Here is a 27,761-nt window from a genome sequence, read left to right as displayed (position 1 = left end):
GGCACTATTTTCTCAAATATACCTTAAATATGAAACATTTCTTAACTCCTATTACTTAAAGAAAATGTTTTTAAATTGCACACCAACATTGTAATAGAAAACTAACCACAAAACTTAGATCTATCCTCTTGTGTTCATATGAAAATATCTGTATAATGCATGTAGATTATTGAGAATATCTTCTTACCTCTTCACCATTCTCATTCAATGTACGGTCCAAAGCCTCCAGTCGGCTGGCCAGCTCAAGAAAGTCCTGTTTTTCCTGCTCTAGCTCAAATCTCAGATCATCCAGCGGACTGTATGTCACCACAGGAGTTAGTATTGAACTAAAAAGTAAAATGGATGCAGCATGATCATATTTTAAAAATCAAACAAACAACACAGGAGGACAGAGAAAAAGATAGTATGTGAGGAGTTTTTCATACCTGCTTCCCAAACACAATAACCATAACATGTAAAGATGATTAAAAAACCATTTAAAGTTTCAAGAAATTATTCTAAGGGAATATAGAAAATAAAGACTTATTAAGGAACTAGAGAAAAGGTTAGATCAAAAAGAATTAACCTAGAAGGTAACACCCACGCACAGGAAATCAATGTGAGTCAATGCCCTGTATAGCTATCCTTATCTCAACCAGCAAAACCCCTTGTTCCTTCCTATTATTGCTTATACTCTCTCTACAACAAAATTAGAGATAAGGGCAAAATAGTTTCTGCTGGGTATTGAGGGGGGGAGCGGGAGGGGGTGGAGTGGGTGGTAAGGGAGGGGGTGGGGGCAGGTGGGAGAAATGAACCAAGCCTTGTATGCACATATGAATAATAAAAGAAAAATGAAAAAAAAAAAAAGGAATCTACTAACAAAATCTCTGAAGAAAGATATTGAGGAAGACTATAGAGAGTGGAGAGATCTCCCATGCTCATGGATTGGTAGAATCAACATAGTAAAGATGTCGATACTCCCAAAAGTAATCTACATGTTTAATGCAATTCCCATCAAAATCCCAATGACATTCATCAAAGAGATTGAAAAATCTACCATTAAATTTATATGGAAACACAAGAGGCCACGAATAGCCAAGGCAATACTCAGTCAAAAGAACAACGCTGGAGGTATCAAAATACCTGACTTCAAACTATATTACAAAGCAATAGCAATAAAAACAGCATGGTACTGGCACAAAAACAGACATGAAGACCAGTGGAACAGAATAGAGGACCCAGATATGAAGCCACACAACTATAACCAACTTGTCTTTGACAAAGGTGCTAAAAATATACGATGGAGAAAAGACACCCTATTTAACAAAAACTGCTGGGAAAACTGGTTAGCAGTCTGCAAAAAACTGAAACTAGACCCATGGTTATCACCCTATACCAATACTAACTCAAAATGGATCAAGGATCTTAATATCAGACCACAAACTCTAAAGTTGGTACAGGAAAGAGTAGGAAATACTCTGGAATTAATAGGTACAGGCAAGAACTTTCTCAGTGGAACCCCAGCAGCACAGCAACTAAGAGATAGCATAGATAAATGGGACTTCATAAAACTATAAAGCTTCTGCTCAACAAAAGAAATGGTCTCTAAACTGAAGAGACCAACCTCAGAGTGGGAGAAAATATTTGACAGCTACACATCAGACAAAGGACTGATAACCAGAACATATAGGGAGCTTAAAAAACTAAATTCTCCCTAAATTAATGAACCAATAAAGAAATGTGCAAGTGAACTAAACAGAACTTTCTCAAAAGAAGAAATTCAAATGGCCAAGAAACACATGAAAAAAATGTTCACCATCCCTAGCAATAAAGGAAATGCAAATTAAAACCACACTAAGATTCTACCTCGCCCCTGTTAGAATAGCCACCATTAGCAACACCACTAACAAAAGGTGTTGGCGAGGATGTGGGGAAAAAGGAACCCTCTTACATTGTTGGTGGGAATGTAAACTAGTACAACCACTCTGGAAAAAAATTTGGAGGCATCTTAAAAATCTAAACATTGATCTACCATATGATCCAGCAATACCACTCTTGGGGATATACTCAAAAGAATGTGACTCCAGAGACACCTGCACACCCATGTTTATTGCGGCACTATTCACAATAGCCAAGTTATGGAAACAGCCAAGATGCCCCACTACTGATGAATGGATTAAGAAAATGTGGTATTTATACACAATGGAATTTTATGCAGCCATGAAGAAGAATGAAATGTTATCATTCACAGGTAAATGGATGGAACTGGAGAACATCATTCTGAGTGAGGTTAGCCTGGCCCAAAAGACCAAACATCGTATGTTCTCCCTCATATGCAGACATTAGATCAAGGGTAAACACAACAAGGAGATTGGACTTTGATCACATGATAAAGCAAGAGCACACAAGGAAGGTATGAGGATAGGTAAGACACCCAAAAAACTAGGTAGCATTTGTTGCCTTCAATGCAGAGAAACTAAAGCAGATACTTTAAAGCAACTGAAGCCAATAGGAGAAGGGGACCAGGAACTAGAGAAAAGGTTAGTTTGAGAAGAAATAACTTAGAAGGTAACACACATGTACAGGAAAGCAATGCGAGTCAATTCCCTGTATAGCTACCTTTATCTCAACTAGCAAAAACCTTTGGTCTTTCCTATTACTGCTTATACTCTCTCTTCCACAAAACTAGAGATAAGGTCAAAATAGTTTCTGCCTGGTAGCAAGGGGTTGGAGGGGTAAGGGAGGGAGCAGGGGGAAGGGGGGAGAAATGAGCCAAACATTGTATGCACATATGAATATAATAAAAAAAGAAATCTACTAATAACAGTAAGAATGGCTAAAGTCTGTGCCACAATCTGCTCCCTCTCTCTTCCTCCATCTCAGTGCAGCATGATGGAAGCTCCTTTCTTAAGAGGGTGTGGCCAATGAGATAAGACTTTCCTCTCAAACCCTTAGCTAAAGTGATACATTCCTTTTTGTGTAGTATTCACAGAAAAATGGGTATTCCTCACCAGTCAGAACTATGAGGAACTCAGAATCCTGCTACCAAAAAGGCTCTTCCATCCCTGACCAGAGCAGCCAGGCCATGCTCTGACTCCCATGCTGGGGCAGTATCAGCAGGGATTAGTGGGAAGGTAACTGACAATTTCCTGCCTGGCAGAAGCTGGTATTATTCCAACTCCCCACAGAGTACTGTTGAATTTAAAACCCTACTCAAAAGGATGAAGATTTAATCAGGTAGAGTAAGGCAGGGTTAGTCATCATGAGTCTTTACTCTTTGCTCTAGTGTCAGTGGGACTCAGTAGGGAACCTAACCTCTATCTACCTGGCCACATCAAGACTGAACAAAATAATACAAGTTGGGTCTAGTAAGGACTCCCATTTCTTTCCTTGGATCAGCAAGGCTCAAGGCCTGACCTCCATATGCACGAGCAAAACCAATGAAGGAGGAGGCAGGGCAAAGCAGGGCTAGGCAGTGTTCTATCCCCTTCTCCAGTGCTTTGTGTAAGTAGGGACCCACTGGGAGTCAAGCCTCCATGCCATCCTAGCGCCAATGAGGCCGAACAAGGTGGTACAAGGCAGAGTAGATGACATCCTACCGCCTCTGATACCTTATGTCATCAGTGGGGTGCATTAAGAAGCTGAAATTCTGCCTACCCCTGCATCAACTGAGCAGTATGAGTCAGTCCTCCATTTTCTCTTGATCTGTAGGCCCCAAGGCTGATATGGGAACTTACATCCCCCCACCCAAAGAAATGAAGAAGTATGATATAGTGCCCTACTTTCTTGGGACTGAGTCAGCAAAGCTAAGGGAGCAGCTGAACTTTCACACCACCTACGTGCACTGAGGCTGTATGAGTCAATGCTCTATTTTTGCCGAGGTGGTATAGACAACGTCCAGTGAGAAGCTAAACATAAAAAAAAACACGTATCCGTTGTACTATATAACTCAATACAGGGACTATGTAATAAAAAGGAATACATAAATAGGATCCTAATTCCCCTAACACAATAGATAGGATACAATAAAAAATTATCCATCATATCAAGAACTAGGAAAATAACCACTGGAAAGAAAAAAGACAATCAACTCAGATACCAGCATTAAGAGGTATCAGATGCTGGGATTATCTGAAAAGAATTGTAAAGCAACCATCAAAAATGCTTGAACAAAGCAGTTCTAAATTCTCTTGAAACAAATGAAACAAACCAGAAAAATTGACAAAGAAATAGAAGTTATGGAAAACAACCAAGTGCAAAATACAGACCTGAAAAATAAAATAACTGAAGTATCACCTTCACTTGAAAGGTTCAGGTACTAGAGTGGAGCTGACAGAGGATACAATCAGTGAAATAGAAAGAAAAACATTACTTAAAAGGGAACACCAATCTGAATGATGGCTAATTTCTCTCATCAAAAACCATGAGGGGAAAAGGAAGTAGAAAAACATTTCCTAAGCATTTAAATGAAAAGAAAAAGTGTTGACAATTACTTCTGTATTCAGTGAACTGTCCTTTGGAAATTAAGAGAAAATTAAGAAATTCTCATGCAAAGTAAAATTAAGATAATTTGTTGCTAACAAATTATCCCTTCAATTAACCCTCGAAGATTAACTAAACAAAAAAGAAATGAAAACAGAAGACTTGGAACATCATATAAAGGAAGAACAACATCAAAATGGGTGAAAAGAAGAGTAAAGTATTCTACTACTCATGAGTTTCTTATATCATATTTGATGACTCAAACAAAAATGATAACCTCCCGTGATGTTATGCTTAATGTACGTAGAAGAAATACTTGACAAAAATATACTTAAAAAGTAAGGATGGTAAAGGGAACTAAATAGAAAAAAGGTTCCTACACTTCACCCAAAGTGGGAAAATGTCACTATGACTAGATTGTTATAAATTACACATGTATACTGTAATACACAGAGCAACCAGTAAGAAAAATAAAGCAATATACTTAAAAATGCCACAAATAAAACAGGGTGGAATCCTAAAAAACATTCAAACAATGTACAGGAAAGTTAAAAATAAGAGAGAAACAGAACAAAAATCAAAGGAAACAAATTAATAGAGGAGTAGATTCAAGCCCTAATATATAAATAATTACTTTAAATGTAAATGTACTAAATATTTAACCAAATAAAAACAGAGATTGGCAAAGAAGACAAAAAATGATCCAATGATATGCTGTCTATAAGAAATTTACTCCAAAGATAAGGACATAGATATGTTGAAAGTAAAAGAATAGGAAAATATGTAAAATTAATTTTTAAAAAGGCTATAGCAGCATCAGATAAAGTAGACTAGACAGCAAAGAAAATTACCATATTTCAAAAAGGACATTACATAATGATAAAGGAAGGCTAATAATCCTAAATGTATAAACAACCAGCAACAGAGTCTTAAAATACATGAAATAAAAACTGATATAGCTAAAGGGAGAAATAAGACAAATGCAGATTTATAGTTGGGAACTTCAAAAAGCCAGTCTTCAAAAGTGAAAGAACTGCCAAATGGAAAAACAGCAAGGATCCAGAATCTGAAAATATAATGAAGCAATGGAACCATACTGATGTATAGGCCAGTTCACCCAATAGCAGAAAAGAGAATTTTTAAATGTCCACAGAACACTCAAGACAAAATATTTCCTCAATCATAAATGTGAAAAATATAAATAACTGAAATCATACAGAGCATGTACTCTGAGTATAACAGAATCAAACCTGAAATTAACTCAAAAAGAAAAGGAGAAAATCTCCCCCAACACTGGAAAGTTAAACAACATACTTATAAATAATCCATTCAAAATGAAATCACAACACAACTAAAGATGCAGGACACAGTGCAAACAGTGCTGAGAGGGTTATTTATAGCACTAAATGCTTACATTAGAAGAAAGGAAGGCCTCAAATTCATAGTCTAATAAGTTCATACCTCAAGAAACTAGGAAAAGAGCAACATGAATCCAATGCAACCAGAAGGAAGAAAATAAAAGACTAGATATTAATGAAACTGAAAACAGGAAAATGACAGAAAATAACCAGTGAAACAAAAGCTGGTTCTTTGGGAAAAGATCAGTAAACTTCATATAAGGATATAAACCATCAATATCAGAAATGAAACAAATATCTTTAAAACTATAAAGGAATAAAATAAAGGAATATTAAAAACGACTATATGCTCATAGGTTTGACAACTTAGAAAAATAGACCAATTCCATGAAATCCACACACTGCTAAAACTTATCAGCAATGAACTAGACAATGTGGCTAACTAGATCAAGAACTGTTAAATACATTGATTTGCAATTTAAAAGATCCTATATAAGAATACCCTAGGCCCAGAGGTTTCATGAGGAATTTAGCCAACATTTAATGAATTAACACCAATTTTACACAATTTCTAGAAAATAAAAAAAGAATACGTCTCAGATCATTTTATAAGGCTAGTATTACTTTCATATCAAAACCAAAGAAAAAACTATAGACCAATATCCCTCATAAACTTAAAAGCTCTCAAAATACTAGCAAACCAAATCAAAATACATACACAAATATACATATACATACACATATATAAAATTTTTACTGTGATCAAGCTAGATTTATTCCAAATGTGCAGTGCTGCTTGAACTATTGAAAAATTAATATAATCCACTATGTCATCAAGATAAAGGAAAAAATCTTAAAAGATTATATCAATTGAATCCAAACAAAAAGAGTTTGACACAAGTATCTTCAAATGGTTTTTGGCAAAGCTGAAAAGGTGTGCTAGGCATAGTGGTGAACACCTGTAGTCCCAGCTACTTGGGAAGCTGATGCACAAGAATCACTTGAGCTCAGGAGTAAAGGTCTGCCTGAGCAATACAGTGAGATCCTGACTTTAAAAAAAAGGTATAAAAGCAATTTAGTGGAGGAAGTCAGCCTTTTAACAAATGATGTTGAAAAAAATGAACATGTATAGATAAAAAATTAACTCTCACCTAAACTTCATGCCTTATATAAAAATTGACTCAAAATGAATCACAAGCTTAAATGTAAAACTGTAGAACTTTTAGGAAAAACATAGGAGAAACTCTTTGGGATCTAGAGTTACTCAAAATGTTCCCTTATAATTGGCATTAAAAGCACAATTTTTCCCTTAATAGAAAAATTATAGCTCATTGTTTTTGTTCAGCCAAAGACTCTGTTATGAAAATAAGATGGACGGTGAACTTGTTCAAGGTATGCTGTACACATGTATGAATTACTACACTGAAATCCTCTCCTATTATTAATGAATGATAATTCAAAAATAAAAATTAGTAAAATTAGTATAAAAAAGACTCAAGAGAATGAACAGACAAGTTAGAAAATTAGACAAAATATTTATAAACCACATATTGACAAAAGACTGGTATCTAGAATCCATAACAAACTCTCAAAACTGAGCAGTAAAAAAACCATATAATGAAGTAGAAATTGGACAAAAGATATGAACAGAAACATCACCAAAGATGGTACCATGATGGTAAACAAACACTTGAAAAGCTGGCCAATTTCTCTAATGAACATAGATGCAAAAATCCTCAATAAAAGAATGGCAAACATATTGGAAAGATCATACACCATGACCAAGTCAGCTTCATCCCAGGGATGCAGAGATGGCTCAACATACACAAATCATTAAATGTAATACAGCATATTAACAGAAGCAAAGACAAAAACCACTTGATCATCTCAATAGATGCAAAAAAAAAAAAACCTTTGATAAGATTCAACACCACTTCATGATAAAAGCTCTGATGAAACTAGGAATGGAAGGAATGTACCTCAACATAATAAAGGCTATATATGACAAACCTACAGCCAACATCATACTTAATGGGTTAAATTGAAACCATTTCCCCTAAAGCCAGGAACAAAACAAGGGTGCCTACTATCCCCACTCTTATTCAACATAGTCTTGGAATTCCAAGCCAGAGCAGTAAGGCAGGAAGAAGAAATAAAAGGAATACAAAAAGGTAAAGAAGAAGTCAAACTATCCCTATTCACAGAAGACATGATCTCATACCTAAAAGACCCAAAAAACTCCACCAAAAAACTTGTAGATACCATTAACAGCTTCAGCAAAGTATCAGGACACAAAATCAACTTACAAAAATCAGTAGCCTTCTATACACCAACAATGAACAGACTGAGAAAGAATATGGGAAAATAATTCCATTTACAATAGCCTCAAAAAAAATCACACACCTAGGAATAAACTTAACAAAAGATGTGAATGACTTCTACAAGGAGAACTACAAACCACCAAAGAAAGAGATCAAAGAAGATGGAAACATCTCCCATGCTCATGGATTGTCAGAATCCACATAGTAAAAATGGCTATACTACCAAAAACAATCTACATGTTCAGTGCAATTCCCATCAAAATCCTAATGACATTCATCATAGAGATTAAGAAGCAACCCTAAAGTTCATCTGGAAGCACAAAAGACAACAAATAGCCAAGGCAATACTGAGCAAAAAGAACAATGCTGGAGGTATCACAATACTTGACTTTAAATTATACTACAGAGCCATAGCAATAAATACAGCATGGTACTACCACAAAAACAGTATGAAGACCAGTGGAACAGAATAGAAGACCCAGATATAAATCCACACAGCTATGCCCACCTGATTTTTGACAACGGTGCCAAAACATACAACAGAGAAAAGACAGCTGCTTCAACAAATGTTGCTGGGAAAACTGGATATCTGCATGCAGAAAATTGAAACTAGATCCATGTCTTTCACCCTGTATAAGTATCAACTCAAAGTGGATTAAAGACCTTAATATCAGACCTGAAACCTGAAGCTAGTGCAGGAAAGAGCAGGAATACACTGGAGGCACTAGGCATAGGCAAGGACTTCCTCAATAGAACTCAAATGGCTCAGCAACTAAGAGAAAGGATTGACAAATGGGACTACATCAAATTAAAAAGCTTCTGTACAACAAAATAAGTGATCTCTAAATTGAAGAGGCCCTCCACAGAATGGGAGAAAATCTTTGCCAACTATACATCTGACAAGGGAGCTCAAAAAACTAAACTCTCAAAATATCAATGACTCTTAAGGAGGGCTCCCATGCTGTCAGATGCCAGCGTCCAGACCGCTTGGGAAGACGCAGACCACAAGGTGAGCTAAGTGGCATGTGGTACTCCCACAGACAACCCTGGGCCACATGAGCATAGCCCCCTGGACAGACCGACCCTCACCCAGGGAAAAAAAAACTGAATAATAAACAATAACAACAAAAAAGACACGTAGCAAAGAGGGCAGGGCACCTTGAGCACTGAAGAGGGGGGGAGGGAAAATCCCTCACAGAACTGTAAATAAACAAGCCGGCTGGAGAAGGCAGGAGCCACAGCACATGCCCAGCAGCAACCAGGAGCGGGAAAGCTTGTAAAAGTGGCTGTGGGAGGAAAACTCCACAGGAGAGGGGGGAAGGCCCACTTCCCACGTGAACTGTAAATAAACACGCAAGCCTGAGAAAGCGGGTGCAGTGTCACCTCCCCCAGTGTGCTTGGAAACGGGAAAGCTTGTAGCAGTGGTGGTCAAGCCCAGGAGAACGCTAAGTAAACAAACCCTGAGGGGCTAGGTGAGTGTTAAGCTCACTCCCGAGATCTGCATAAATAAAGCCTCCAGCAACAGCAGGCTGACAGCAGTGGGCAGGCAAGCCACAGCTTCAGATAGCCATGCACAGAACTGTCTCCAGACTTTTTTTTTTCTCCCTACCTTTGATGAGACAACAACTGAACTACACCTGCATGCTGAAAAACTTACTGAAACTGTACTGCATTTGAACTTGGGACACTTTGTGGGGTTTTTATTTTGTTTTGGTTTGGTTTGGTTTGGTTTGGTTTTTTTCCCCTTTGATGAGACAACGACAGAACTACCTCTGAGACACCATCTCCAGGATTGGAGGCTGAGGGACTAACACCAAAATTATTAAGACTGAAACTTTATTGCATTTGAACTTGGAGATTTATTTTTTTTATTTATTTTTTTTCTCAATCCTCTCTCTGTCTCGCTAATGCCTGTTCAGCTTACTGTTGATTAGTACACTATCTCTCCCTGTTTACATCTTTGAAACTTTTTAGTTTGTTTGCTTTGGGTTTTTTTGTTTGTTTACTTGTTTTTCACTCTTTAACTTCTTTGCTTTCCCTCTCCTCTCACTCTTCCATTCTGAATATCACCATTGTTATTATTACAAGCTAGAAAATACTTAATTGCACACAGTACAGGTACAATAACAACACCAAGGGCAATGAAGGGAAAACGGAAAAAACAGGGAAACCAGTTTCCCCACAGCAAAAAATTAGTACAGGAACCAGAGGGAAATGAAGAAAACAGATACTCAGATCCAGAGTCCAAAAAAATGAAGATAAACTATGCCAAAGAACCCAATGAAGCCCACAAGAACAATCTAAAAGAAGAAATCCTACAGGTAATCAATGAGAATTTTATAGAGATGATACTGGATAGAGTCAACCAAAATGTACAGGAGACACTCAAGAAATTCCAAGACAACAAAAATACAGAATTTGAAAAAGCACAAGAAGAAATAAAAGAAACCATAGAAGCACTGTAAAAACACCAAAGTGAAACAAAGAACATGATTAATAAAGAGATAAATGAACTCAGAACAAAAATAGACAACATTAAAGAGGAAACCACCCAGGATATGGAAAACCTCAGAAAAAAGAACGAAACAGAATTGCAAAACAAAATGGAAGGCCAATCCAGCAGAATAGAACAAACAGAAGACAGAATCTCAGAACTCAAAGATGAAATGGTAATTAAAGGAAAAACCGAAGAACAATTAGTTAAACAACTCAAGATCTGTGAAAAGAAAATGCAAGAACTCACCAACTCTATCAAAAGACCAAACCTGAGAATCATGGGATTGAAGAAGGAGAAGAGGTGCAAGCAAAGGGAATGCATAATATATTCAACAAAATAATAACAGAAAATTTCCCAAATCTAGAGAAAGATATTCCCATACAGATGCAAGAGGCCTCCAGAACACCAAATAGACCAGACCAAGATAGATCTACCCTACGGCATATTATCATCAAAACAACAAATACAGAGACATGAGAAAGAATACTGAAGGCTGTAAGAGAGAAAAAACAAATAATATACAAAGGTAAACCCATCAAAATCACTGCAGACTTCTCAACAGAAACATTTAAAGCAAGAAGAGCTTGGGGTGAGATCTTCCTGGCACTGAACAAAAATAACTTCAACCCTAGGGTACTCTACCCAGCAAAACTATCATTCAAAATAGATGGACCAATAAAAGTCTTCCATGATAAGCAGAAACTAAAACAATATGTGACCACAAAGCCACCACTACAAAAGATTCTTCAAGGGATTCTGCACACAGAAAGTGAAACCCAACATAACCATGAAAGGGCAGGCAGCACCAAACTACAGGAAAAGAAAATGCAAGAAAGTAGAGAGTAACCTCAACTTAGGTACACACAATCAAACCTTCAAACAACTTAGACAACTAAATGACAGGAATCACCACATACCTATCAGTACTAACGCTTAATGTTAACGGACTTAATTCACCCATCAAAAGGCACCGTTTGATGAAATGGATTAAAAAGGAAGATCCAACAATTGTTGCTTACAGGAGACCCATCTCACCGACAGAAATAAGCATAGGCTTAGGATGAAAGGCTGGAAGAAGGTTTACCAAGCCAATGGCCACCGAAAACAGGCAGGAGTAGCAATACTTACCTATGACAAAGTAGACTTCAAACCTACATTGATCAAAAGAGATAAAGAAGGACATTCCATATTAATAAAAGGGGAAATAGACCAAAAGGAAATAACAATTATCAACCTATATGCACCCAACGTCAACACACCCAATTTCATCAAACAAACCCTAAAGGACCTAAAAGCATATATTAACTCCAACACAGTGGTTGTGGGAGACTTTAACACCCCATTGTCATCAATAGATAGGTCATCCAAACAAAAAATCAATAAAGAAATCCAAGATCTAAAATATACAATAGAGCAAATGGACCTACTTGATGTCTACAGAACATTTCATACAACTTCTACACAATATACATTCTTCTCAGCAACCCATGGAACCTTCTCCAAAATAGATCATATCCTAGGGCACAAAGCAAGCCTCAGCAAATATAAGAAAACAGAAATTATACCATGCATTCTATCTGATCATAATGCAATAAAACTAGAACTCAACAACATAAGTAAAGACAAAAAACATGCAAACAGCTGGAAACTGAATAACTCATTGTTTAATGAACAATGGGTCATTGATGAAATAAAAGAGGAAATTAAAAAGTTCCTGGAAGTCAATGAAAATGAAAACACAACCTACTGGAACCTATGGGACACAGCAAAGGCAGTCCTGAGAGGAAAGTTTATAGCCATGAGGGCATATATTAAAAAGACTGAAAGATCCCAAATCAATGACCATATGATACATCTCAAATACTTAGAAAAACAAGAACAAGCAAATCCCAAAACAAATAGGAGAGAAATAATAAAAATAAGAGCTGAAATCAATGAAATAGAAATTAAAAAAACATACAAAAAATTAATGAAACAAAAAGTTGGTTCTTTGGAAAAATAAACAAGATCGACAGACCCCTGCAAACCTGACTAAAATGAGGAGAGAAAAAACCTAAATTAGTAGAATCAGGAATGCAAAATGGGAGATAACAACAAACACCATCAAAGTCCAGGAAATCATGAGAGACTACTTTGAGAACCTATATTCAAATAAATTCAAAAATCTTAAAGAAATGGACAGATTTCTAGATACATATGATCATCTAAAACTGAACCAAGAGGCTATTAATCACCTGAATAGATCTATAACACAAAATGAAATTGAAGCAGCAATCAAAACTCTCCCCAAAAAGAAAAGTCCAGGACCTGATGGATTCTCTGCTGAATTCTATCAGACCATTAAAGAAGAACTGATTCAAACCCTCCTTAAACTGTTCCATGAAATAGAAAGGGAAGGAAAACTGCTAAACACAATTTATGAAGCCAGTATTACACTTATCCCAAAACCAAGCAGAGACACCTCCAAAAAGGAGAACTATAGGCCAATCTCCTTAATGAACATTGATGCAAAAATTCTCAATAAAGTAATGGCAAACCAAATTTAACAACACATCAAAAAGATCATTCACCACGACCAAGTAGGCTTCATCCCAGGAATGCAGGGGTGGTTCAACATACGAAAATCAATAAACGTAATAAATCACATTAACAGAAGCAAAGATAAAAACCACTTGATCATCTCAACAGATGCACAAAAAGCCTTTGATAAGATCCAACACCATTTCATGATAAAAGCTCTAAGAAAACTAGGAATAGAAGGAAAGTACCTCAACATTATAAAAGCTATATATGACAAACCTACAGCCAGCATTATACTTAACGGAGAAAAACTGAAACCATTCCTTCTAAAATCAGGAATGAGACAAGGATGCCCAATAGCCTCAAAAAAATCAAATACCTAGGTGTAAACCTAACAAAGGATGTGAACGACCTCTACAAGGAAAACTATAAACTTCTGAAGAAAGAGATTGAGGAAGACTATAGAGAGTGGAGAGATCTCCCATGCTCATGGATTGGTAGAATCAACATAGTAAAAATGTCTATACTCCCAAAAGTAATCTACATGTTTAATGCAATTCCCATCAAAATCCCAATGACATTCATCAAAGAGATTGAAAAATCTACCGTTAAATTTATATGGAAACACAAGAGGCCACGAATAGCCAAGGCAATACTCAGTCAAAAGAACAACGCTGGAGGTATCAAAATACCTGACTTCAAACTATATTACAAAGCAATAGCAATAAAAACAGCATGGTACTGGCACAAAAACAGACATGAAGACCAGTGGAACAGAATAGAGGACCCAGATATGAAGCCACACAACTATAACCAACTTGTCTTTGACAAAGGAGCTAAAAATATAGTATGGAGAAAAGACACCCTCTTTAACAAAAACTGCTGGGAAAACTGGTTAGCAGTCTGTGAAAAATTGAAACTAGATCCATGGTTATCACCCTATACAAATATTAACTCAAAATGGATCAAGGATATTAATATCAGACCCCAAACTCTAAAGTTGATACAGGAAAGAGTAGGAAATACTCTGGAACTAGTAGGTATAGGTAAGAACTTTCTCAACGAAATCCCAGCAGCACAGCAACTAAGAGATAGCATAGATAAATGGGACTTCATAAAACTATAAAGCTTCTGCTCAACAAAAGAAATGGTCTCTAAACTGAAGAGACCACCCTCAGAGTGGAAGAAAATATTTGACAGCTACACATCAGACAAAGGACTGATAACCAGAACATATAGGGAGCTTAAAAAACTAAATTCTCCTTAAATTAATGAACCAATAAAGAAATGGGCAAGTGAACTAAACAGAACTTTCTCAAAAGAAGAAATTCAAATGGCCAAGAAACACATGAAAAAAATGTTCACCATCCCTAACAATAAAGGAAATGCAAATTAAAACCACACTAAGATTCTACCTCGCCCCTGTTAGAATAGCCACCATTAGCAACACCACTAACAACAGGTGTTGGCAAGGATGTGGGGAAAAAGGAACCCTCTTACACTGTTGGTGGGAATGTAAACTAGTACAACCACTCTGGAAAAAAATTTGGAGGCTACTTTAAAAGCTAAACATTGATCTACCATATGATCCAGCAATACCACTCTTGGGCATATACCCAAAAGAATGTGACACAGGTTACTCCAGAGGCACCTGCACAACCATGTTTATTGCAGCACTATTCACAATAGCCAAGTTATGGAAAGAGCCAAGATGCCCCACTACTGACAAATGGATTAAGAAAATGTGGTATCTATACACAGTGGAATTTTATGCAGCCATGAAGAAGAACAAAATGTTATCATTCGCTGGTAAATGGATGGAACTGGAGAACATCATTCTGAGTGAGGTTAGCCTGGCCCAAAAGACCAAACATCGTATGTTCTCCCTCATGTGCAGACATTAGATTGAAGGCAAACACAAGGGGATTGGACTTTGATCACATGATGAGGTGAGAGCACACAATGGAGGTATGAGGATAGGTAACACACCTAAGAAACTAGATGGCATTTGTTGCCCTCAACACAGAGAAACTGAAGCAGAAACTTTGGGGCAACTGAGGCCAATAGGAGAGAGGGACCAGAAACTAGAGAAAAGGTTAGTTCAAGAAGAATTAACTTAGAAGGTAATACACATGTACAGGAAATCAATGCGAGTCAACTCCCTGTATAGCTATCCTTATCTGAACTGGCAAAAACCCTTGGTCCTTCCTATTATTGCTTATACTCTCTCTTCCACAAAATTAGAGATAAGGGCAAAATAGTTTCTGCAGGTAGTGAAGGGGTGGGGGGGAGAGGGAGGGGGCGGGGGTAAGGGAGGGGGTGAGGCAAGGGGGGAGAAATGACCCAAACATTGTATGCACATATGAATAAAATAAAAATAAAAATAAAAAATAAATCAATGACTCAATGAAGAAATGGGCAAATGAACCGACCAGACCCTTTTCAAAGGAAGAAATCCAAATGGCTAAAAAAAAAAAAAAAAAAAAAAACCCACGAAAAAATGTTTACCATCCCTGGCCATAAAGGAAATGCAAATCAAAACCACATTAAGATTCCACCTCACTCCTGTCAGAATAGCTACTATCAAGAACACAATGACAACAAATGTTGGCAAGGATGTGGGGAAAAAGGAACCCTTATACACTGCTGGTTGGAATGTAAGATAGTACAGTCACTACAGAAAACAGTATGGAAGCTCTTAAAAAACTAAAACTAGACCTGCCATATGACCCAGCAATACCACTCCTAGGGATATACCCAAAGGATTGTGAGTCAGTTTACAACAAAAGCACCTGCACACCCATGTTTATGGCAGCATTATCCACAATAGCTAAGCTATGGAAATGGCCAAGATGCCCCACTACTGACGAATGGATTAAGAAAATGTGATTTATACACAATGGAATTTTACTTAGCCACAAAAAAGAATGAAAGTTTGTCATTCGCAGGGAAATGGATGGAACTTGAGAACATCAACTTAAGTGAAGTTAGCCAGGATCAGAAGACCAAAAGCCACATGTTCTCTCTCATTTGTCGTGTATAGACCTAATACAAATGTAGCAATATTATAAAACACTGGTCATACTCAGGGGAGGTCACGCATGGGAGGGGTAGGGAAACTAAGAACTTGAATAGGGTTGGTATACGTATTACACAAGAATAAATACAGAAATCTTAAAGTGACTGAAACTACCATAAAAAAGGAACTAAGGTACAATGAAGAAAATTAGAGAAGATAAACCAACTGGAGTTATAATACATACATACATGGAAGTATCACAAGGAAACTCCCTGTGTAGCTACCTTTATCTCAAGCTAAAATGTCATGATTTTCATTTTATCTTTTCTCTTACAAAATCAGAGAACAGGAAGGAAGAACAAGTCCTGTCCAGTGGGGAGGGCTGGTACTAGTGGGAGTGGGGAGGTGCTAGGGAAAGAGGGTAGGAGGGTGAATATAGTGCAATAAAATGTGTACACATGTAAATAAATGCAAAATGATACCTGTTGAAAGTACTCCAGGAATGGGGCGGTGGGGAGAAGGAGAATGGTTGTGGAGGTTAATTCATGTATGATATCTTAAATAGGTATTGTGTGTGTGCGTGTTGTGTGTGTGTCGGGGGGAGACTTGTGGGTCATGAATGGAGCAGATGAAGATGAAGGAATAGGGTTAATGGGCTTCATTTACATAAAGGAAATAGAACGTTGAAAAAAATAGCCAAAAAACTGGAGTAGATGCCCATCAACAGGTGAATGGTTAAACAAATCGGTATACCAGTCGCATGGAAGTTTTCAGAAGTTAACGGAACTGTTGGGAGGATCTCAAGGAATTATGCTGAAATAAATAGGTTGATCCCTGAAGGTCACATCTGTGTAATAGTCTTAAAAAGTCATGATTACAAAAATAAAGAGAAGATTCGCTTTCGCCCAGGGTTAGGGAAAGAAGGAGACAGTAATGAGTATGGTTAAAAAAAGGGCAACAGGAGGAATCCTCAGAGTAATGGAATTATTCTGTACCTTGACTGTGTCAATGTCCATATCCTGGTTGTGATGCTATACTAAGGTAATGCAAGATGTCATCATTGGGGGAAACAATCCAAAAGACACAAAGCATGTTTTGTATAGTATGTAAGAATACAGGCTCTAAGCCGGATGCTGATGGCTAATGCCTGTAAACCTAACTACTCAGGAGGCAGAGATCAGGAGGATAGCGGTTCAAAGCCAGCCAAGGCAAATAGTTCATGAGACCCTATCTTGAAAAAGAAAACCCATCACAGAAAAGGACTGGTGGAGTGGCTCAAGGTGTAGGCTCTATTCAAACCCCAGTACCACAAAACAACAACAAAAAAATACAGGATCTATGATTTGCCTAAATTTTATTAAAATTTTTTTTTCATTTTTTGATAGTACTGGGGTTTTGAACTCAAGGCCTCACGCTTGCTAAGAAAGCACTCTACCACTTGAGCCACGACCCCAGCCCATTTTGCTTTAGCTATTTTTCGGGTAGGTTCTCACTAACAGTGATCTTCCTACCTACACCTTCTGCATAGCTGGAATTACAGATGTGCACCACCACACCCAGCTTGTTCTTTGAGATATGGTCTTGCTAACTTTTTTTTTTTCAGTACTCGGGCTTGAACTCAGGGCTTAAACCTTGAGCCACTCCACCAGCCCCCTTTTTGTGATAGGTGTTTTTGAGATTGGGTCTCATGAACTATTTGCTCAGGCTGGCCTCAAACCATGATGCTCCTCTCTCTACCTCCCAAAGAGCTGGGATTACAGGCATGAGCTACTGTGCCCAGCTCTGCCTTAATTTTAATCCAGGCACAACCATTACTAAATGTGTGACCAAGAGAGGATTGTAAAATTTCTATGTGCTCCAGTCCTCTCATCTGTAAAATAGGAACAAAAATAGTGTCTATCTCATAGGGTTATTGTGAGGATTAAGTGATACAATATTTTCAAATCATTGTCATCTTGCTAAATATACAGAAATTGCATTATGAATAGTAACTGTCATCAGTAATAGTAACAATTGTATTGTAATAGTATTCAGAAAGCTGTTGTTCAACTTCCTGAGCTACTGAAATCTTTCTCTAACTGTTCCCTCAACACATTTATCTAAACTTTCAAAAACTATTCTAAAGTTATGTGAGCAAATTATGCCTTGCACATGGATAAAACAAACCTCACACAAATTTTCAAATAAATAGCCTTACTTAACAGTTGAAGTAACAGGCACAGAAGAAGCACTGAATGGATCAGTGTTACTCATCCCCGTTGATATCAGTGGTCTTAGATTCAGGTTAATGCTACTGGTAATAGTGGTAGTAGTGTTGGTGGTAACAGTGGTAGTGGTAGTCGTTGAAGTTGTACCTGGAAAATAAAGTCATGTCAGTATGAGAAGAGAAACATGTTTCATTTGAGCCTGATCATGCAAGATTAAAAACTAGAGAGTCACTTGTTACAATGTGAATTTGAAATCAAACCCGTAGATTTGAACTTACCACTGATGCAATAGGGAATGATATATGGCAGGCCAAGTATCTGAATTAACCTTCCTGCTGAGAACTGAAAATCCTGTATAAATTCATTAAAAATAAAACATAACCCAACTAACTCTTTTAGCATTAAAGAAATTGAATCAATCCTCAAAACTCTTCCTATAAAACTCCAAATCCAGATGACTCACAAATTACTTTGACGGAACTTTCAAGGAAAGAATAATTGCAATTTATACAAAATGTCTATACATTTTTGGTATACTAACATGACCATATCTGTGTAATTAATTCCTATAAATGAAATTGCTAGATCAAAGGGTCAACATTGTCTAAATTTTAATACATCTTGTGAAATTGCCCTACCTGAATGATTTTGCCAATGTATATTCCTATCATGGAGGAATGCCTGTTTCTCTCCAGCACAGCTAACACTAGGCATACACCTCTACACACCTAACAGGCAAAGCCTCTCAAAGTTCTATCTACAGCCCTGATGTCTTCTTGTCTTTTTCTGCTGCATTGCTACTAGAACATCTTGCTCTTCATAGATGAAATCCCGAATATACTTCCTGGCCTAGCTTAAATTCTTCACTCCCCATGTTTATTGCCCACTTCTCTTTGACTCATAGTTTTCTTCTGTTTTTCTGAACTTTGATTCTTTTGGTTCTTACCTTACACTGAGTACTTAAAGAACAATGCACAGAAAATTGTTGCTGGTGGGAATGAGGAATGTTTTATTTTCTTTTTGGGTCTCCGTATTTTCAAATGTTCTTATAATTAAATGTTACTTTGATAATGTGAAGTTTGCCATGAAAATATAATATGTACACAACTGTTTTATGTTATGTTAACCTTGCTTTCCTGATTAGCAATACTTTCAGCAATAATTACAATATAGCTGCACTATAGATAAATACAGAAATCATGGTGCTTGCCACATGCACTAAGGAAGCCTGGTCTACCTCATTACTGTTGAGAGACAGGCTCAGACACTCATTTGTCATTTAGGTAACTCTGTCCTTTACTCCTGCTTCACAGTTGATTGGGCCAAGGATGGGCAGAACCACCTCCTATGCTTCTAGTCTATGGGAAGGTCTGGCACAAAAAAACCTCCTAGCAAACAGGGATAAGATGCATCAGAATCTCATTTTGAAAAATTTAGTAATACGGAAGAGTCCAACTCTAGGTAGAAATTTAAAAATACATAAATGTGGAAAAAAACAGACTACAGGCAGAAATTGAGAAATATCTCCAAAAATGTAGATAGACTCAAACAGTGGGCAGGAGTGGAAAGGACTGACATAGGATGAACACAAAGTAGAAAATAAGGGCCATGAGCAAGTTGAAAGTAAAAATAAGGTAAAATAGGAAAGCAGCAAAAGGGATAAGGAAACCAATATAAAATTAAAGAAGAAAAAAGTAGATAAAAGGAAAATGACTAAATTCAATGTGTGCAATATTTCACTTAGACAGTCCCTAAAGCTGCCTTATGAACAATTCTTGAGTTCAAATTCCCTTGAGGTAACAGTACCACAGCAATGTCTGAAGTAGATTTTCATGAGTCAGTTTTCCCTTTGGCACAAGGATCCTTATGGTAACTCACTATTCTGTGTTAACCCTTGTGAGGGTAAAATGAGGATGACCATGCCTAATCACAAAGTATCTCTGTGGTCATTACCAATTAGAACACAGGAAAGATTACAGATTAGATCCTGGATGGCATTCTGTAAGGTCAGATATCAACATTTTCTTCATCTGAGAACAGAAATTTTATCTGAAAGGAAATCCTTCCCCAGATATGCTGAAAAATAGTGCTACTATCAAAAGACCTACTTTATTAAGTCACTCAAATACAAGTAACTACTACCTACATTCAAAAAGAAAAAAATGTTAGAGTCCTTCTTGTAAAGGAGCATGTCTTCATCCAAAGAGGATAACTGAATAAAGTAATCTTCATTGCCAGAAATGGGCACATACAAACATGTATACATGTAAAATTCTAGGATTGGCAATGGAACAGAATACTCCTATTTTTATAAAACAGGTAAATTTAATGTGTTTTATATGTTTGGGGAAAAGCTGAAAAGACACAACAAACTTCTCAGTAGAGAGAGTAATATATATGTATGCATTTACAAATGTATATATACATTTATTTTATTTATTATAATAAAAATGCAACTGCCATCAATACCACTAAAGAAATTGCTAAACACAAAATACCTCCCTTAAATGTTGAGAGGCACGTTTGGGAAATTAATACCTGTCAGCCTAAAAATAAGGGAGTCTTGAGTCTCATAAAGAATGGTATGATTATTTTAACATTCTTATACAATTCTTTTGCTCTTCATCTTTCACACTATTTTTAAAGGCGTAAATTAGGTCCGGCATATTCAAATAGCAATAATCATTCAATTAATATCAAAAGAAGCAATGGATTTGAAAATGCAGGTTCTATCACAGTCTGATTTTGCAAGTTATAACTTTGGTCTAAACCATTTAATACAGTCAATTCTACATTATCTGTGTAGTAAAAAGGGAAGCACAGTTCTATAAATAATACAAAATAATGGTATAACAAATTTGGATTTACATTTAAATAAATTTCACTCTGATGGTCTTAAAATAGTAACAATAACCTTTAAAATATCTTCTTATCGAAGAACGAAATGTTATCATTCGCTGGTAAATGGATGGAATTGGAGAACATCATTCTGAGGAAGGTTAGCCTGGCCCAAAAGACCAAAAATCCTATGTTCTCCCTCATATATAGGACATTAGATCAAGGGCAAACACAACAATGGGATTAGACTATGAGCACATGATAAAAGCGAGAGCACACAAGGGAGGGGTAAGGATAGGTAAGACACCTAAAAAATTAGCTAGCATTTGTTGCCCTTAACGCAGAGAAACTAAAGCAGATACCTTAAAAGCAACTGAGGCCAATAGGAAAAGGGGACCAGGAACTAGAGAAAAGGTTAGATCAAAAAGAATTAACCTAGAAGGTAACACCCACGCACAGGAAATCAATGTGAGTCAATGCCCTGTATAGCTATCCTTATCTCAACCAGCAAAAACCCTTGTCCCCTCCTGTTATTGCTTATACTCTCTCTACAACAAAATTAGAAATAAGGGCAAAATAGTTTCTGCTGGGTATTGAGGGGGTGGGGGGGAGAGGGAGGGGGCGGAGTGGGTGGTAAGGGAGGGGGTGGGGGCAGGGGGGAGAAATGAACCAAGCCCTGTATGCACATATGAATAATAAAAGAAAAAGGAAAAAACAAAAAACAAAAACAACAACAACAAAAAATATCTTCTTATCCAATTTTCCTATCCTGCTCCCGATTAACAACTGTATAGCCTACTCTATGCTGGGATTGGACATCAGAACCTTCTCAGGCTCATAGGAAAAATGAGATTGATGAAAAGGAAGCGTCTCTTAACACTTGATGATTATACCCAGGGCAGAGAGTAATCTCAAAAACCTGTAAATTTGCAATATACAGACACTTAAAAGCTGTTTATGAGATGAAGTATTTGAGCAAGTAAATACACATAGGAAGAAGGAAATGTTAGTAGGGAAAAAATTCCCTGGGTTGGAGTGTCAGTTGAGATCACCTGATGGGGAGTAGGCTAAGTACAAAAAGTAGAGGTAGACAGAATGGTGCTAAGGGATGGGCTAGCAGCAGAGGTGCCAGTTTGCAGGAAGGAATTTAAGACTTAGATAAATAAGGAGTGGGTTATGGCAGAGTCACCAAAGAGCCTGACCATTCATATATTAAAGACTCAAACCATGACTGAAAGAATCAGTTCATTTTTCAGCATTTTATGGGTGGGGCAGTATTGTTACATTTTTTGCAAATATATTTACTTGCAAAGTTCTCCTTACACACCCTTCACAACATTCTCTGGTTAGCTAGTTAGGCTGTGATATGCGTGGACCATGTAAAAGAAGACATAAAGAGGTGCTATATGTCTCTGTTTAGGAATAATTTTAAGCTTAAAAGAGGTTGACTTGCAGTTTAAGTCATGTTTGAAGAAAGATTTATTTCAACCCTAAGTAAACTTTTAAAAAAATACATTGGTGTCAGGTGTGGTGGCTCATGCCTGTAATCCTAGCTGCTGTGGACGGGGAGATCAGGAGACTTGTGGTCCCAGGCCAGTATAGGCAAAAATTTAGTGAGACCTCCATTTCAATCAATAGTAGTGGCATACATCTGTCATCACAGCTACACAGGAACCATAAATAGGAGGACTGTGATCCAATCTGGCTGGCCCCAGCAAAAACTTGAGACCCTATCCCAAAAGTAACTAAAGCAAAAAGTACTGGGGCTCAAGTGGTAGAGTGCCTGGCCTACCAAGCGTGAGGGCCTGAGTTCAATCCACAGTACCATCAAAAATAATAAATAAATAAATATCTCAGCTATTCAGGAGGCAGACATTGGGCGAAACGCCATTCAAGACCAGCTGGTGCACCAGGCGCTGATGACTCACACTTGTAATCCTAGCTACTAGGGAGGCTAAGATCAGTAGGACAGCAATTTAAGACCAGACCTGGCAAACCATTCACAAGACCCCCATCTCCAATAAACAGGGCAAAGTGGACTGGAGGTATGGCTCAAGCAATAGTGCACCTGCTTTGCAAGCAAGAACCCTGAGTTCAAACCCCAGTCTCACAAAAAGAAAAAAAAACAGACCAACCTGTGCAAAAAGTTAGTGAGACCTTATCTCAAAAACAAGCCAGGCATGGTAGCATACACCTGTACACCCAGTTACATGGGGGGCATAGGTAGAAGGATCACACTCCAGGCCAACCCAGACAAAAAGCACAAGACTGTCTCTGAAAAATAACTAAAGCAAAAAGGGCTGGAGATGTGGCTCAAATGGAGGAGCACACCTAATGAGTATGAGGGCCTGAGTTCAAACCCCAATACCACAGTAAATAAATAAATGAATAAATACTTTCTTAAAATGGAATCTGACTTAAATGGGAGGTTTAAATAGCAAATAACCCCTAACCAAAAAGCTCGTAACAGCTACAGGCAATGGATAACTAAGTTTTTTTCTATCTACAATCTAATTAGCTCCTAACTGACAGGGACAAATTTAGGACTGGTTTGGGATCAACTTTAGGAGAAGGTCAACTTCAACAGAGGTCAAAATTTAAAATTAGTTTTTACAGAAAAAATCTCCATCAATCTCAATATATTAAACACTCTGAACAATAAAAGCAATTCTTTTTTTTTGAGACAGGGTTTCACAACTAGGTAGCTCAGGCTGGCCTCTCGTACATGATCCTCCTACCTCAGTCTCCTGAGTGCTAGGAGTACATGCATGCACCACCGTACCTGGCTCAACAAAAATTCTTAAGTTTAAAAACTGACAAGAATTTGATACCAGTTTTGACTATGGTCATCTCAAAGAAGGGTATCATTAAAAATTTTTTGGCATTACTGCAGATCAATCCCAGGGTCTAACACATGTCAAGTAAGCACTCTGTCCCTGAGCTATATATCCTCAGTCCTAATTATTATTTTTAATTGACATGTAATATTTATGTGTATTTATGGGGTATAGTAAAATAATTCAATGCATGCTTATGCTGTGTGATGATCAAATCAGGATATCAATATCCTGGATGAATGGGCAAAGAAGTACTATCATTAGTATCAACTGTCTCATTCTATTCTGTGGCAATCACGTCTATTGGTGTATCATTTGGGTGCTCTGATGAGATGGTCAAAACACACTTCACAGCCCTAAAAGCTAAAGACCTATAACCTACTTACTGTTTGTTATGTAGTATATATGCAATGAGTCCCAACACATCCCCCAAATTTTTAAATCTTATTAGATGCAGTAGGAACTGTGCCACCCTCCCAGGGAATGTTAATCTAAATCCCAAAGTTATACCAACAAGTGTGCTAGCCAAAGTTGTTGGAACATCAACTTTAGAGAACAACATAATATTAACTGTTACCCTTTTAATCAAAAACAGTGAGATATTTATATAGTCTTTTTCATGTTAAGAGTCCTTTAGAAACTTTTGCTTGAACTTCAAAAAAAAAAAACCCAGTTAATCCATTTATATAAAATGTCCAGGAAAAGCACATTATGGAGATAGAAAACAGATTAGTGGTTATCTGTAGCTGAGAGATCTTACTGAGGTAATGGAAATGTTCTAAAACTAGACACAGTGATGGGTATACAATTCAGCAAGCTTACTAAAAATCACTGACTTGTACCTTTAAAATAAGTTAATTTTATGAAGTATAAGTTACAACTGATTAAAGGTAATTAAAAGATAGTATGATCCAGATATCTTTTCATTTTCAAGCAAGGGCATTAGGGGCAGGAGGGGGGAGGGCTGGTTCAAGTGGTAGGGTACGTGCCTAGCAAATGCAGGGCCCTGAGTTCAAACTCCAGTACCACTAAAAAATATGTATTTATTATATTTACAGAGTTTTAATGTAATAAGCCTCTGTCCTTACCCACTGTACTTCCTATGCCCCCTAAAAAGAGACAGCTATAATTACAGAGGGTGGGAAGTCTATTTAAAGTCAGAGGGCAAGTCTTTGAACATGGAATTAATTCAATAACCTTAATCCAAACCTCAGACATGATCATATTCATCAAATCATATTCATTAAACCTATTACAGTTGAGAAGAATGCTTATATATATCAAAAGGATTTCAGGGGGCTGGCAGAATGGCTCAAGCAGTAAGAGCACCTGCCTAGCAAGCCTAAGGCCCTGAGTTCAAACCCCAGTGCCACCAAAAGAAAAAAACTTTAAATTAAAAAAAGGATTTCAGAATCACCATCATGTCTCAAAATTAAAGTCTACTTGGTAGAAAACACAACTCATGTAGTAGCCAACAATTTTAACTAATGTTTACCTATGCCAAGTACACACATCGATGGGGACTGTATGCCACTCGTCATGCTCAACTAAGAATCAGTATGGCCCAGTAAGTAAGTTTGATCCCAGGAATAGTGACAATCTTGCTCTCATAAGGCTTTGGGGTGACCGTATTACATCTAGGATTATAGTACAACAAAGTTTAGTGATGAAATCATGTTATCATAAAGAAGATATTTCAAAAGCACAGTCTATAGGGAAGAATTACCTACAGTAGTCACAGAATTCAGTATTTTTAACATTTGCCACTATTCTACTAAAGGAAGATGTGTAACAAAGAAGTTTGGATTACAAGATAATAAAGGTCTCACCTCTTAGCTCAAAGCGTCTATTCATTATCTTCAGATGGAAAGGTCAAGAGAATCACAGTATCAATTAGAACCACCAAACTAGAGCTGACCCTTTGTCATGTTCCACTTCTGGTATACAGTGTAAGGACCACAAACCTGGTCTATACAACCAGACTCCAACCTTTATTTCCCATTTTTTCTTCTTCACTTGGATAAGGACTTATGTTCAGAGAGATTTGGAAAAACTCCCACTCTTTCTATTCTCAATAGTTTCAAGACATCACAGTGTTAATGAGTTAGATGCTTAAATTTATCATTTTAAGTTATAATAACCATGCTAATAAGAAAAACGTACAGCTGAAGCAACGACAATTAGGCTGTATGCAAAGCTACTACTGATATCAACAGTCATAGTTGGGCTTAAACACGATAATTTATAAGATGCAGAAGACCCATAGAGATTCATAGCTTCCATTGGCAAAGTGAGTTACACGGCTTCCTCTAGAATATAGTATTTTCTTTGGAGAGAGTATAACTTACATGAGGGCTCCATGGCAGCAGTGGTGGAGGTAGGAGCATTTGATAAGGAGGAAAACAGCATGGTGCCTGGTCTAGTAATGGTGAAATAGTAGTAGAGGCGGAAGTCAAATCTAAAAATCAAAGTAACAATCAGAAACGTCACTAAAAATAACTTTTAAAAAGTAAAACATCATTGCAGCACTATTTACAATAGCCAAGTTATGGAAACAGACAAGATGCCCCACTACTGACGAATGGATTAAGAAAATGTGGTATCTATACACAATGGAATTTTACTCAGCCATGAAGAAGAATGAAATCTAATCATTCACAAGTAAATGGATGGAACTGGAGAACATCATCTTGAGCGAGGTTAGCCAAGCTCAGAAGACCAAGAATCATATGTTCTCCCTCATATGTGGACTTTAGATCTAGGGCAAAGGCCGTAATGTTGTTGGACTTGGTTCACACGCTAAGGGGAGAGCATATGCCATGCGGGAGGAATGGGGATAGGCAGGAAACCCAAAACTTGAAAGTGTTTGATGTCCCCACTGCAGAGGAGCTAATACAGTAACTTTAAAGCAACAGAGGTCAATATGGGAAGGCGACCAGGAAGTAGTGAAGAGGACAGGCAGAGATGAATCAACTCGGGTTGTAATACACTTGTGCATGGAAGCAATGCTAGGAATCTCTCTGTATAGCTATCCTTACCTCAGCTAGCAAAAATGCTTTGTCTTTCTTATTATTGCTTATGTCTTCTCTTCAAAAAAATTGGAGAAAAGGACAAAACAGGTTCTGCCTGGAAGTGAAGGAGGTGGGGGGAGATGGAGGGGGAGAAATTACCCAAACAATGTATGCACATATGAATATATGAATAAAGAAAAAAAACAGTCCTAGAATAAAGGTTATTAAAAAAAAAAGTAAAACATCATTATAACATGGTTCATTTATATGGAGAAATAAAATCAAAGCAAGGAAAAACAAGAACCCTGAAATCTAATAAATAAAAATTAGCAAAAATAGTAAAAGCCTGACTTTAAATAGTCCATCAGTATTGCTTAGTATGCCATCATCACAAAAATAATTCTATGTGACTGAAAAAAATCAATATGAGAGGCATCTATGCCCAGAACTATAGCAGAAGAAGTCTGATGGAACTGTTCCCCAGTGAAACATCCATAAACAGCAAAAGATATTTTTTAAATTAGAAACTGCTGGAAATTGTCCTAAGGGCATACAGCAAATGAACAAGCACTTATTCAAGAAAATTTGCCCACAGCTCTCATTCAAGGGGGATAGTATCACAGCAGGAGGGGCAAGCAGCCAGCATTTCTTATCACCTCTAACACAGATTTGAAGGGGTAGAATTCCTGGTG

The 27,761-nt window shown here is 37.2% G+C and overlaps 1 protein-coding gene across 2 annotated transcripts in view; it reads right to left on the bottom strand.

Moving 5' to 3' along the window:
- The window catches only part of Nup62cl (nucleoporin 62 C-terminal like), a 104,582-nt gene that overhangs the window by 33,306 nt on the left and 43,515 nt on the right, over positions 1–27,761 (bottom strand). For both annotated transcript variants that reach the window (XM_074062533.1, XM_074062534.1), the window contains exons 2-4: positions 26,407–26,516; positions 18,374–18,530; positions 188–326 (exon numbers count right to left, since the gene is read on the bottom strand). In XM_074062533.1, coding sequence (XP_073918634.1) covers positions 188–326; positions 18,374–18,530; positions 26,407–26,516 — 406 coding nt within the window. The remainder of the gene's footprint in view (positions 1–187; positions 327–18,373; positions 18,531–26,406; positions 26,517–27,761) is intronic.

Source organism: Castor canadensis, chromosome X, assembly GCF_047511655.1.
Source record: "Castor canadensis chromosome X, mCasCan1.hap1v2, whole genome shotgun sequence".
Taxonomy (NCBI): domain Eukaryota; kingdom Metazoa; phylum Chordata; class Mammalia; order Rodentia; family Castoridae; genus Castor; species Castor canadensis.
This window is presented reverse-complemented; position numbering and strand designations above follow the sequence as displayed.